General features: G+C 33.0%; 1 protein-coding gene across 1 annotated transcript in view; it reads left to right on the top strand.

Moving 5' to 3' along the window:
• ROBO1 (roundabout guidance receptor 1) overlaps positions 1-15,519 on the top strand; it is a 391,889-nt gene that overhangs the window by 299,755 nt on the left and 76,615 nt on the right. Inside the window, exons 7-9 of the mRNA XM_008701732.2 lie at positions 7,598-7,606; positions 11,673-11,797; positions 14,389-14,560. Of these exons, the coding sequence (XP_008699954.2) occupies positions 7,598-7,606; positions 11,673-11,797; positions 14,389-14,560 (306 nt within the window). The remainder of the gene's footprint in view (positions 1-7,597; positions 7,607-11,672; positions 11,798-14,388; positions 14,561-15,519) is intronic.

Genomic DNA, 15,519 nt, shown 5'->3' with positions numbered 1-15,519 from the left:
TGTAAAGACATAGCTATTCCAGGGAGGGCGAAAGGACTTTCAGATGCACAATGGGAACGTGATTGTCATTTGTTTACTCTTTCAACAGATATTTACAATGTAAGTAATATTCTCAACCTGGTAAATTCTGGAGAAAGAGTGGCAAAGAAAATAATTAAATCCTTACCCTCATGGAGCTTATAGGCTAGCTTGGGAGATAGACATTTATAGAATAATTATGTAAATGTGTAATTTTTTAAGCTATCAGGAGTCCTGTGGGAGAAAAATTTAGGTTGCTATGAGAATATATGGCATTTCGGATAAGATTTAGTATCAGATTTAGAGGGAGTTCCTTGGAGATCGGTTTTTTGAGCTGAGAGCTTAGGTAAGTAGGAATTAACTAGGTGAAGCATGGGCAGGGCTGGGGGGATCCCTTAGATACATCATAAACAGAACCAGAGGTAAGATGATGCGTGGTAAACTCAAGGACACAACGAAGTCTTCTGGGGCGAAGTTAGGGGGGTGAAAGGGGACAGATGATCTGAGAAGACACTGAAGAGCAGTGGCCATGGTAAGGATTTTGCTCTCTATTTGAAGAGCAGTGGAACCATACTGAAGGATTTTAAGCAAAAACATATTACAGTCAGGTTAGTTTACTTTGGTTTTGTTTTTAAATGTTCTGGCCACATTGTGAGATTGGATTGGAAAAAAGCAAAACAGTAGTTCAGCTGAGCACTGTTGCATCCCTTGGGCCAAAGTGGTGGCAGTAGAGCCAGAAAGAGGGAAATGAAATGCACGAGGAGTTCGGAAATAAAAACTATGACATTTGGTAATGAATTGTACATCTCAAGGAGGAGGGAGAAAAGAGAGCCAGGTTTCTGGCTTTCTAAATTGATTTAGGGAATATTAACATCAAAATTATGATCCTGAGGTCCTGTGTCAGGTGGCACACACGTGGTCATAGATTGCCAGGTAGTTGCATTTCAGTTTCAGGCTCTTTAGTAGGCAGATAACTAAGTTGCACCACTTCATAAGTGCTTTCCGAACGGGCGCCTGGGTGGCTTAGTTCATTCAGTGTCTGCCTTTGGCTCAGATCATGATCTCAGGGTCCTGGGTTCCAGCCCCACTTCGGGATTCCTCCTCAGCCGGGAGTCTGCTTCTCTCGTGTTCTTTCCCTCTACCCCTTCCCCTGCTCACACTCTCCCTCTGTCTCTCTCATAAATAAATAACAAATATTTTAAAAAAAGAAAAGTGGGGCCTTTGTTAGAAGTGGAAGGAAAAGGGGAAAATATTAACTTTTTCTGAGTGTCTTTGATACATCAGGCATTGTACAAATTATTTTGTGTATATTTATGGGAAAATAATTCTTCCTTACTATTCTGTTAAACTTTCAATTGAACAGCTAATCTGTAGCAAGTCCTGGCACTATTAACATGTGGGGTTGGATCATTCCTGTTGCCAGCAGCTGTCTTGGGCTTTGTAGGATGTTTATCAGCCTCCCTGGCCTCCCTCCATTAGATGCCAGTGGCACTCCCCTTCAGTTGTGACAACCAGACTTGTCTCAGAACCAGTGATCCACAAGAAGTGGGAGACATTTGAGTGGAGGGGAAAAGTTCATAGTATTTTATGTATCTATTAAATATATTCTAAAGATGCGCCTCTTAATCACTCTATTTTTATGTCTGAAAAGTTGAAAGACATAATGACAGGCTTTTAAGTTAAACTCAGTCTTTTCCCCCAAAAGAAATCACACCTAGTATTAAAAAATCCTAAGTGTTTTTAATTGTTAGAGATATTATCATTCATGAGGATGTATGCGTATAATTTCTCTGGCTAACAGTGACTGGGTTCTGTCAGTTCAAAGGTAGCTAGCTTCACTACTTGAAAATTTGAGTATTCCTCTGTTTTAATAAAAATGTATTTCTTCTCCAAAGAGTCTTGTAACTCACTATTTTATTTCATTCACCTTCTTCTGGAAAGTGGTGTTTACAGTCCGAGTCTGTTGGATTTATTAATTGAGCCCTACTAGTCAATGAAAAAAATGATATGAGAATGAAAAAGAATCACATCAATTTAAAGATTCATTAGAATTTAGTTACTAATAATGAATACTAATATCTGTGAATTAACAGAATTCCATAGTCATGGTGATTTCACTTATAGTTCTCTGATGTTTACTAATAGGATTGATTTTGCCATAGATAAATTCAGTTAACTACAACATTTTTTATAGAGTTATTCTAGGAGTTTAGAATACTTAAATTATTTTAGACTCACATACTGTGGCAGTCCTCTGTTGTCACATTTCAAAATAATTATATCGCCCATTGCTAACAGTGAAGAATCTTAATACTTTATTTAATAAGGATAAACTGAATATATTTGCCATTATTCTGCAAAAGTTGAGATCTTGGTGTAAAAATATCAAAATTTTAATCATTGTTGTGTTAATTGTGCAAATATTTTCTTGGAATTTTCTTATACCTTCTGTATTTATCATACGAGCTATGTGTAAAAATATCAAAATTTTAATCATTGTTGTGTTAATTGTGCAAATATTTTCTTGGAATTTTCTTATATCTTCTGTATTTATCATACGAGCTATGTGTATAAAGTACTTCATCAACGTAAGGTAATATTAACTGAAAAGAATATTTTTGAGGACGTTTTCTAGTAGAGTATATGTTTGTATAAGAATACATAATCTGAAGGGAAAATATTGGGAATATTTCCCAGAGGGATGTATCCATTATCCTGCTTTGCCTCTGAATTTCTATACTCTTAAAATCATAGCGGACAAAGCACTTCAAGAGTCAACTACTCTATTCCTTTACCAGACAGGGTTATAGCTAAACTGTTGTGCCCAAATGGAAATAAATCCCATTTTTAAAGACCTCTGGAGACATCACAGTTGGCAACCAATTCATGGTTCAGTGACCTTTACTGTTAACTGCTTCTTCTCTGTACTTTTCCTAAGTCACTCATGCTATTATTTAGGCCCATTATCTTCTTCTCTTCTGGCCTAAGTAGTTATCAAGATTGGCTGCTCCCAGTATTTATTAGACCTAATCTGAAGACTTAAGTATCTGTACAGCTACCTTATTTTCTCAGATAAAAAAAAAAAAAAGCCTCTTTCTCTAGCTTCTGCATATTTTTTCAGACATTTGTCATCTTTCTGACTCTTGTCTCCGTATATGACAAGCGAATAGAAGAAAGCTTCCCTCTTTCCTTCCTTCCTTCCTTCCTCCCTCCCTCCCTTCCTTCCTTCTTTCCTTCCATTTTTGCTTCTCTTAGCTTCTTATTTATACCTAAAGATTATTGTCTGAACAATGTATATTCTTAGAAGATTTTAAAGTAATTAAACAACTGGGGGTCCTTTGATGTCACAGTCAAAAGATTAAGAAAGTTTCTTATTCTAAGTGCGTGTGAGAGAGTGAGTGAGTGTGTGTATGTGTGTGTGAGAGAGAGAGAGAGATAGGGGAGGAGGGAGGAGAGAAGGAAAAAGGAAGGAAAGGAGGAAAGGAGGGAGAAAGGGAAAGAGAAAGGCTAAATTCTTCCATTTTAAACTTTTAAAAAAAGTATTAGTCAAGTATGTAATATTTGTATATCTCCAAATATTTTAAAGAAAGCTTTTTTCTTTTTGACAATCAGGAACCAGAATGTAATAATTATATAAACTAATTATATAGTTTATATGTATTATATAAATGTGTGTGTGTGTGTGTGTGTGTATATATATATATATTTAGACTTCGCATAATTCCCCTCCATCCCACCAAGATAATATAATCTAGGTGAAAGCAGTGTGTTTTTTATGCAAACTCAGTTTTGTGGCAAATTTTCTGATCCCTCACCCCTTTCTAAACTCCCTCAGATATAAAAAAATTTAGAGATGTTACTAAAGTTGGATTGTAATCTGCATAATGTTGACATGTTAAAAAAATAGCAAGTTTTACTCTCTTAAAAATACATAGTTACTTTTTTAGTTTATTTTACTTCCTACTTAACATATTTACTATAAAAGTAATTATGTGGAAATATGATTTGTTCTTACCTTTCAAAAGAGTATTATTCAGTTTATAATGATTTCAAGTGATGAAATGATGAAAATTGGTTCACCCTTAAAAAAGATCACCTTTTTTTTCCAAAAGGTGAACTTTTCAAGAAGTTTTAAGCCTCCTGTTTTCTAATCTGTTAATTTTCCATGTCTTTTTAAAACTATAGCTAATTATTTTTAAAAGATTTTTAATATCATGAGCAGTTATTTTAGTAAGTTTTTATATGTAGGTAGTAATTATTTTAATGGTAAGGGTTTTAGGGTAAACATTTTATGACAGTTTAAATGTAAAACCAAATACCTTTTATGTCCTGTTGCATACAGTTCCTCGCAAACTGGCTAACCAGTAGGAAAATGTATACAGAGACTCAAATTTAGTCAAAAAGCCTTGAATTTAGTTGAAAAAGCAGTCTTTGGTTAGTCATCTGTGACCTTGAGGAAGTTATTGAACAATTTAGGTTACCATTTTCTCATGCAAAAAGGATAGGATTAGACTGGTAAGTTCTAAGGTCACTTCCAGCGCTAACATTTTATAGTTTTATTGTTTTATTAGAGACAGAGACAGACAGGCTTTTCCTCTTTCTTAACAAGAAAAGGGAGTTGTGGTAGAGGTGCTCTTAGCCTTTAAAGTGGAAAGAAAAGGAGTGGACAAGAGTTAGGGGAGTGTAGGAGTGAGGCCACCCATAAACCACAGACTTCTGGGGATAATGAATGAACATGATCCAAATTACTCTGCTTTTCTTGGCTTCTTTCTGGACATACCTAACTGGGCAATAATGGGCCCTGATTGTTGTATAGAAGGTCCCTACTGTCTGTATGGAAAGCAAATTATTTGACCTGACCCTGAGAGATGTATGGTAAAAAGGGAAATCTGAGAAAAACTTAAAGAAATTTCTATCATTTAGTGAGTAAAGGATTTTATATGGAGGATATTAATGGCATGTATTTGCTTCCTGAAACTAGAAAAAATAAAAAGGGGGGTTAAATTGTGACAGGCAGGTTTTCATTTAGATAAGAGACATCATTTCCTGATAATCATGGTTGTTAAAAGCTTAAATGATCATGCAAGATAGGGTAGTCTCAAAAAGCTCGGATGCTTTGGAAGCTTCTGTGTTAGATGTTGTTCTTAGATAACTTTATGAAATATTTTCCACTTGTCGTTTGTCATTGATGTGATAGGCAAATACATCAGCCAGAAGTCTTGAACACATTGGGTTTTAATTAATGAAAGATTCAACTCCTCTGGCTTGATCACTGGATAAACCTCGAAGCAGGGAAAAGCACTTTTAAAACTTTAAATGATCTGCTTCTTAGTAATTTTCTTGTTTCTAACATGTTGAATATTTTTTGAGATGTTTCAGGAATTTTAAATTACTAAAAATGTATGACTAGAAAATCTTTAAGAATCATTCCTGTAGTCTCTTGACTTTAAATAAGGCTTACTCTTAAAATAAATAAATAAATAAATAAATAAATAAATAAATAAGGCTTACTCTTAACTGTATCTATCTAATATCAAATTTATTTTCACAGGTTATTCCAAAAGATAATTCTATCACCTTTTGCTTTTTCAAAGCAAAATTCTATTGCTGCAGTTTGTCAGGTTCTTTTTCTGATAGTTTCTAAATATTTCTTCCTGTTACTTAAAAGAGAGTATCTTGAAGGATTCAAAAAGTCTGTTTTTAAATCTAGGTAGCATTGCCTAGATCATGCCTAACTAAGTTGAGAAAAGCTTTTTTTTTTTCCTTTTTTTTTTTTTTTGTTTTGTTTTATATTTTAACTTTCCTTGCCTGAGCCCACGAAATATTACACTTAAAGTTTTTTTTTTCTTTAGAGTAAAAAAGAAAGACAAATTTTTTTACTCACGAAGGGAACATGTGAGTTGAAATGTATTTTTGCGTTACCTTTAAATTTTGCTCACATGGTAACAATTGGCAAGAGAATGTTTGTCTATGTTTTATTTCGCTTTTCATTTTTTTTATTATTCTGTATTTTATTTAAAGCATACATTTTTATCCTTCTGCGTGGATTACTGAGCATACCCATAAAGCAAAAGCAAAGCGACATAAATCGAGCTTGAAAACATTACTTCAGACCATACATTGTACCAGAATGTCCTGTGATCCCATCAGACACCTGAGCTTTCCGCACTCCCTTGTGTTGTATTTTTCCCTGGTGGCGGGCATTAAGGAAATGTAATTTCTGATTCAGCCCGGGAAATAACTTGAGAAGGCTGTTCATAGTCTGATGGAAGTTTTTTGTTGTGTTCTGTCTTGTTGTAGTCTCAGTATTTTAAAATTGTACCATTTCACAGCAGCAGTGTTTGGCATAGTTTATTTATTTAAACTACAGTTTAAATAACTACAAGTTAAATTAATTTTAATTTGCTTAAAGATGTGGGAGTGATTTATTGAGTCGAATATATTGAGTCTGTATATGGGGCTATTATGGAAAACTTCTGCATTCGGCAGTTATCACCTTTGTTTCTAAAAGAGCAAAACAAAACAGTCATTTTCTGGTATTTAAAGTATGTGTTACTTGAGCTTTCTGTATTAAAATGTTTCAACCTTGGGGGCGCCTGGGCGGCTCAGTCATTAAGTGTCTGCCTTTGGCTCAGGGCATGATCCCAGCGCCCTGGGATCGAGCCCCACATCAGGGTCCTCTGCTGGGAGCCTGCTTCTTCCTCTCCCACTCCCCCTGCTTGTGTTCCCTTTCTCGCTGGCTGTCTCTCTCTGTTAAATAAATAAATAAAATCTTTAAAATAAAAATAAAAAATAAAATGTTTCAGCCTTGAAAGCAGGTAATGTGATTATGACTTCATTAAATAGGTTTATTAAGTTTTATCTGTTTTCATGGGTTCACATTTTTTCAGTGTGTCTTCTCAATTAAAATTCTGCAAGCATTTAGGTGTAACACCTTTTAGTAACCTTGCTACTCGGCCTACAGTCCTGGACCAGCAGGACCTGAGTGCTTGTTAGAAATGCAAAATCTCAGGCCACACTCCTGACCTATGGAATTATAATTTGTATTTTAACCAGGTCTTAGGGTGACTTATGTGCTTATTCAAGTATGAGAAACATGGATTTAATAGAATATCATTGGTAGCACGAACCTTTTAAAAATTAATCTGATGGTGGAGTTGTATGATTTAACACTACTTTATCTTTGATTAAGATGCTTGATTTCTATTCTAAGTAGCATTAGCAGTTAAGATTTATAGTGTTTTTAAACCCATTACATATGTAGTTATTTAACCCTGCCATCTGATAGCAAAATGTAGTCATTGAAATGTGTTTTATAATTGTATGGCTATCATCCATTGTAGCTCTGTCATTTAATCATAGTAGAGATTTTAAGATTCATTTCTATTTTTCTTAAGTTACTCATGATTATACTTAAAATGCTAACAAATATTCATTCATGGACCGTATGAGCCAAATATTAACGTGTTCTTTATTTTACTTTAAAAGAAATATCATTGTTAAGTCAAATCTTATTACTTTTTCTGTTTCGTTTCTGTTTATTTTTTATTTATTTCATGTTTTCTTTTTTTTGTTTTAGTTGGGTCTGGTAAGTTGACATTTTATTGGCCATCTTCTAATCACCGTGTCACTGTGACTGGAACTTCTCTTCCCCTTTCCATCCATACCCTTCCATGTCCTTCAACCAATCAGCCTCCATGTTTCACTTGTCATTGGCCACAAAGACAGACTGCACAGAATAAAGTCTGCAGGAAGTATGGGTAACTGTGACAAAGAGTAAAGGTAACGGGGTTGCTAACTTTGTCTTATTAAATGATATGTGATCTGCATCCTTTTATTTTTTTCTCTCCTTAATTGAGTGATAAAATAAGTGACAGGACTATATTATGGTTAAGTACTATTTCAGTTTATATTTCACAAGATAAACAACAATAGGTGCCCAGAGAATGATTTGGGTTTTTTTTTAATCCAAACTATGTTTATGAATTCATGTTTGTCAACCTGAGCTTTTGTAACTAGTCTTCGGTAATGGTGATTCAAAGTCCTACTGATGAATAAATAACCTTGCACTTAGGGCTGTATGCATTCATTTTCATTTCTATGTGTCAGGTTCATTTCATTTTATGTAAGAAATAATTGCATGATGTTCCCAAAATTTATTGAAGTTTGCTCAGATAAACACTTGTCCTTATATAAGTAGTCACTAGGTTTCTAAGTACTCTCATGATCAGTACGTTGGGGAAGGTACATTCACCCTTTAAAAATGCTGGAACACCATTTTTGGAGAATTTTGCATGAGGGTACTAAGTGGTATGCCAGGAAACAATTTGACCCTAAGAGAAGCTCCCTATTTTTTAAGTTTAAGAGCTATACAAATAATCTAACAGTGTTCATACTAATACAGATAGAATGGATTGTTCAATAATGGGGATGCAATAAGGGACTGTTTGAAAAAAATAGCTTTCCAGATGCTACCGTATATGTAAAAATATATATGGATTAATATTTAAACATAAAGAAGTAAAGACAAAAAATAGGATGAAAATGGATGTGAATGTTTACATAATTTATTACATATTATATAATCTACATTTTATTGATAGAATGAATACCAAAAAATGGTTAACCAGATTAGAAAGACTGTCGACAAAATGAAAAAATATATCTACAACATATACGAGAAATGGATAAAATTTTTGCCTATCAATAGTTCTTAGAAATAAAAAAGATAAGCATAGGAATACAATATTCACAACAAATAGGGTATCACTGACAGGGTAATGTGAAGATAAATGTTTAATTTCACAAACATAAAAAGGCTAATTAATAGGAGGCTGTATTCTCAGTTCGGCAAAGATGTTACTGTTCAGTGTTAGTGAAGTTAGGAAAAGTGCCCTATGGGGAGGCATCAGTTGAAATCATCTTGAATATAATTGGGAAAGATGTTAATGTCACTACTGTTTCTAGTAGTGAAAATTGGAAACAAACCCAGATTTTAAAACAATATTTTGGTTAAGTAATTTAAGTAATTTGTATATCGATTATTAAGCAGTTATTGAAATGATATTATAGAAGAATATTTTAAAACACTATGTTCCAATTTGCATGGTTGAATTATGGGTAGCTCTTCTTTTTTTCTTCGTTTGTCTAATTTTCTAAATTTTCAACAGTGACTAATATATGACATTAGTGAGATGGTTGTATATTTTTAATTATAGCGAGTTTAAATGTAGCCTTTGAAAAATGTCCCAACATTCTATCATAAACATCAAATAGATGGATGTGATGAATGGCCTTCTCAATCCAAAAAGGTAGATGATGGTGATAAATTGATAGAGGCCCATTTAATCTATTTACATTTTCATAGAGATATATTTATATCAAATATTTAACATACATGTAGAAAAGGATTTTTTACAGTTATATTTCTAAGACATATCTTGTGGCTGATGTCACTGTTGATGTTGGCTCGAGAATATGCCTGCAAAATATAGTAAATTCATTTCCAGGCAGATATCCTGTGTGGAAGGATTGCTGCAGGATAAATGTAGTTAGCATAAGGGTTTGTATCCCTTGTTCCCAAATAAGTCTTTGAGGTTGGAGGAGAGCTGGCATTTTATAAAAGAAACATGGGTTCTGGCACACGTTATTAGACATGCTTCTGAGATTTAGGAAAGAGACCACCCGAAGTTTATACTTCTCTGAGTGGTTTGAACATTTACATTTTCCTACTCAAATTCCCTGCATATTGGAAAGTCATATTCTCACAGTCATTTAATTAATCATTTGTTTTTCTTTTATTGAAACAAACCAAACCCTCTTCTGGATTTAGTTTATTAGCCAGTCAATCCTTTCAATTTCTTGATCTGATTTCTACCTCAATTATTCCAGCCCCTAACTAAGGAATCCAATGCTCCTATATGGATGTATATGGAGGAAAATCCCCAGGCGATGATATACATGTCTGTTATTATACCTGGATAATGATAGTGTTTGCTAAATGCATGAGTAAACCACTCAATTACAATCAGAGTTTAAAAAAATTATAAGCTAGAACTTCAACGTTACCAAATTGAACCTAAACTATATCTCCTAACTTCGTATTTTCTTCCCTATAAGTTACAGGACATTTGAAGGCATTTGACCTGATTTTTCAGGTCTCCTATAATTTTCTAGTCAAATGGTATAATTTTTACTAAACCTCAATTAAAAATAAAAAGGGAGTATGGAAGAAATCACACTAATCTAGAAGTTAGGAGATCTAATTGCTTTCTTCAGTTTTGCCACAATGCAATCTGTAGCAAGTTCTATTACTCTCTCTCTCTCTCTTTTTAAGAGGTTTATATTTCACATGAGAGATTTACAAAATTTATATATAATATATATTATGAATATTTGTATATCTGTCTTAGATGCAGTTGCCTAGACAGTATTGATCAAGAGGAAAGTACCTTTTCAAACCCTCACCTTCCTTAACAAAGAAATCATATTCTTGTGAGCAGGGTGGTAGCCTTTGTGGACATAATCTGAATATAATTTTTGGTTCACGTTCCCTTGAAGGCGTTATCCCAAGTGACTGATATAAGTAACTAAAAGTAATTTTAATAATGGAACAGTCTTAAAAGTGGATTGGGAGAACCCTGTCCTGTATAAACTGTTAGATGCCTGGCTTGAAAAGTTCACTTCCGTGTGAACTGAGACAAGAGAGGAGAATAATTAGGTGTTTCAGACAGCTGATAAGAAATGCATTTGAAAAGTGTAAACAGTAGGTAAAAAGACTTACATTCAGTGCACATTTTCCTAAGCATAAAGCATGGCCCCCAAACAAACTCCCCCCCCCCCCCCAGTGACTCCATCAGCACACCAAATGTTTTCAGCTGCCATTGCTCTCAATGTAACTGACACAATTTTCTGACACTCTATTTACTGCTGGATGAAGTGGCCATTTAAGTCTGTATAAATCAAACAGTTTGGACAAAGCTGGCAGTATTTATAATGTCAGGATGAGCAGATGTTTCAAATTTGCCCTCATTTCCATATATATTCTGTTCGAACATGCCCTTGCCTATGTAAATGAAGGAGGCATTTGACTCTACTATTGCTTTAAATTCATTTCTATTCAAGTAATTGGACTGAAGATTCTAAATGGTGATAATTTTCATGGTAGCATTTCAGGAGCTTTCGAGTTAAATTAAAGTAATTTTAGGGCCTACTTACATCAGGAGGTCCTTGGGTATATGATTAAAGTCCATTCACCTTTAAGCAGCTCTAAATGAGAAAAGATATTTATTCATACAAATTTCAGGTATACTTTGAAAGTAAAGGGACAAATGGCAGCTCAAGAATTCTTTTTAATGTGGAGGTTAATCTTAAAAGGTCAGCAGATTAAAGAAAAACAAAAACCTCTTCACACAAAAAAGTTCTATTCCTTTCTATAACTACGCACTTAATTTAGTTTCAATTAAATTAAGGATGAGAACGGGTACATTACATCTTACAGTGCATAATGAGTTGTATAAAATAATGGCAGCACCTGGGATACCAGCAAATTTTCTCAATTAGGATAATAACTACATGGTTTTGATTCGGATAATTTGTTTCATCTCCTTTAGAACCTTGGTTTTGATTTGGATAATTTGTCTCATCTCCTTTAGAACCTCCACACTTCGTTGTGAAACCCCGTGACCAGGTTGTTGCCTTGGGACGAACTGTAACGTTCCAGTGTGAAGCAACCGGAAATCCTCAACCAGCTATTTTTTGGAGAAGAGAGGGGAGTCAGGTAAGACCTTATTCTAATATTTCAGTCAGGAAAGATGGGTGCCAGATATATACGAAAAACCAAAACATTATTTAGTCGTATAGCTGATACTTGAAGAGAATTGAAAAAAAAATCTCTGAATGCCCTAGAAAATTTCAACTATGAGAGAGAAGACAAAATTTCCTTCATTCTTATAAATCTAAAAGCAAATTTCCCTTCCTAGCTTTTGTACATGGGGTGGTGTATTGCATAGTAATTATCACATTAAATTTACCTTTATTTCCAATTCAGCCACATTAAAAAAAATACACTTTTTCTCAACATAATTTAATTATTTATATTATTCAGATATCTGTAATTGTGGGTTTTTTTGAAGATGTATGTATTTATTTTAGTCAGAGAGCACTTGCACACACGTGGGGTGGAAGGGCAGAGGTAGAGGAGGAGAGGGTCTTAAGCAGACCTTGTGCTGAGTGCAGAGCTGATTTGGGACTTAATCTCAGAACCGTGAGATCATGACCTGAGCTGAAAGCAAGAGTCCCACGCTTAACAGTGCCACCCAGGCGCCCCTGTAATTATATGTTAAAAGAGATTTACACATATTTAAAAGAGATGATAATTACTCAGTGCAATTTCTCTGAAAACACCAGGAATCTCAAATGTCTTCTTCACTTCTTTATGTATGTCTGTATGTCTATGTCTGTGTGTGTATAGATAAATAGATATCAATTATATATATATATACATATATATATCAATTTATATATGTCAATAAAAGATTCATCAAACTATGTGGTAGTCTATTTAGTACAGATGTCATGTTAAATATAGTTCAGTATATTCTAATTCTTTGAAAACTATCATATGTGATTGCCATTTGCTATCAAATAACTAAACATTTTATAAACCAGATTTTTCTATATACATTGAGCTACAATATAAAGCTCTATGCTCTTACAGACTCTAAGTTCACTATTGGGGTTCAGCTTAATAAAAAGGAAATTTTGAAATAATTTCACTTTGAAGATAATAAGAAACTTTAAAATCGTTTTTATATGCCCTTTTTTCTCATCTTTTATTAACTTGCCTTCTTCAACAAGAGAAGCGTTTCCCTTTACTTGTTTTTGATATGTGTAAAAAAGACTCTCATTCATTTTTAATACAGTTATTCCTAACCTTTTTTATTTTTTGCTTAAATCAGTCTTGGGCGAGTTGTTTCATGGTCTTGCTTCTAATGTGTTACAATAGGTAATATATAAGTAGGTTACTGACTGCACTCACTAACCTTTTGTAGGCAATGCATCAAGTTCACATTTGTTTTCACTTTGGTAGGCAAATATAACTTGATTATGGTATGTAGACCCTCATTTGAGATATAGAACCTTCGTTGATTCTAACACATTCCATTTGGCCTCAAAGACTTAATTTGCTGATAGCAAACTATAGACAAGAAAAAATGAAATATTTTAGTACAACAGAAAGAATTAGAAGTGTATTATATAAGAAAACCTACATAGTGGTAATAGTAAATCCACTAAAGTTCTTAGAAGAGTAATATTTAAATGTTTTACTTAGTTATTAAATAAATTATTCATTAAATTATTTGAACTATGTTAAGTCTTGAAATAATTTTGACTTGGTTTGGCTTGGTTTAATGATACAACTTACTTTTTCCTACAATTTTGTCATTGGACACGTATTCATGGAATAGTAGATAAGCCTTTATAAAATTATATATGTTAAAAAGCAATTAAACTTTTAAAAAGGAACAACTTAATTTGGTTAGAAGAAATCTTGACTTTATTTCATGAAAAACAATGAACGAAGTGTTATTTCCCATGAAATATACACTCTCTCTAACAAGGGAACAAATTTTGACTCATAGTGAGAAATTTGTACCTGAAAACAAATCATATCTTGTGTTGACTTTGTATACAGGTTAACTTATATAGAAAGATAAATAAAACTCCATTATGAATGCTTAAATTTAATATTTGATTTTCAAAATAATCCACAACGGATATGTTCACCATCTAACAGGAGAAATAAGAAACTGTTTACAGTTTGATAGAAGCTTCTGAACTTTCATAGCAGACAGATAACAGAGACACTTGTTATGGTGCCAAAATGATATTTTTGAACTTCATTTGTTAGAATGTGTCTAAATTTTGCCTTTGTTTATATATGAAAAGATTTAGTGTTTATAATCCTAATAGTCATACATATGTAAAGCAAAGCTTTTGACTTTGTGTCGATTAGTATGTAAAACTTTTAACTCTGTTGATACCAAATATTTTTCTATATCTGATATTGTTTGAAATTGATAATTATAAAAGTACAGATCAATATTTAGAATTTACTTAAATTTTAAGATGATCCTATTTAAGGCTAGATCATTAGACTTTGTGTTTATGTGTATGTGTGCATCTATACATGGGGGTATGTGATGAAAGAATATTTAGCTTATTTGTGTATGTATGCGTGTGTGGTATGTATATGTGTTTGTATACATTTATATACCTATTTATAAATATATATGTATACATGCCAAAAATATTAGAACCTAGCAATTAACCTAATGTTATTTTTTCCTCCCAAATACTGCGTTCTAGAATCTGCTTTTCTCATATCAGCCACCACAGTCAACCAGCCGCTTTTCAGTCTCCCAGACTGGTGATCTCACAATCACTAACGTCCAACGATCTGATGTTGGTTATTATATCTGCCAGACTTTAAATGTTGCCGGAAGTATCATCACAAAAGCCTATTTGGAAGTTACTGATGGTAAAGTAGAGCATTTTTATTTCAAAATGTTCAAATTTGGCTTAGGATCTAAAGAGAGTGTCAGTAAACGTGTTTATTTTCTACTGTGTATCCTTTCTGACAGCAGCAGCTAAAAAGGATGTCGATACAATGACATAAGTCTAAAATTATTCTTATTTTAACTTGGCTGTACTATAAATTTCTAGCATCAAGTCAGATCCATAAAAGCACAAATTAAACAAGGAGAAGTTTATACTGAATAGGTGTACATGGGAATGTTCCCACATTTTAGAAAATGAAATTATTTAAAATCTCTTAGTGTAAAAAAATCCTTTTTTTCCTCACCAAGTTGAGGAGATAAAATAAATTGCTGATATGTCCTACTCAAAACTCATTATAATAAACAAGTTTTCCATTAATAATGTGATTTTGTCCTGTTTATCAACTCCCTTAAACCTGATCAATTAATACCAAATAAATTATGAAGACACAGTGATGGAAAGAACCTTCAAACCATGAGATGGAGAGTAGTCATAATTTGAGAAGAAAAGAAAAAAAATGTGTACATATAAATATTGAAAAATGTACATACACATCTGTATATACATATATACCTAAAATAAATATATACATATAATATTCATTCTTTATGTTGCTATATAGTATTCTATTGTATAAATAGCTCACAGTTTATTTATGTACTCTTCCATTGATAGATTGCTTTCAGTTTAGGGCTTTTATTAACAAAGTAAATATTCCTGTACAAATCTATAGATGGGCATGTGCACTCGATTATCTTGCTTTGCTTTTTGGCAGAAGAATGTACCCATTTTTTTTCTTTTTCTCATATATTCCAGATATAAATTTTTATCAGATATGTATTATAAGTATTCTCCTAATGATGATTTTAAGGCTTAAATCGCTAATTTTGATTAGGACTAATGTATTTATTATTTTTCTTTTGTAGTTGGTGCTTTTAA

Source organism: Ursus maritimus, unplaced genomic scaffold, assembly GCF_017311325.1.
Source record: "Ursus maritimus isolate PB19 unplaced genomic scaffold, ASM1731132v1 scaffold_4, whole genome shotgun sequence".
NCBI lineage: Eukaryota > Metazoa > Chordata > Mammalia > Carnivora > Ursidae > Ursus > Ursus maritimus.
This window is presented reverse-complemented; position numbering and strand designations above follow the sequence as displayed.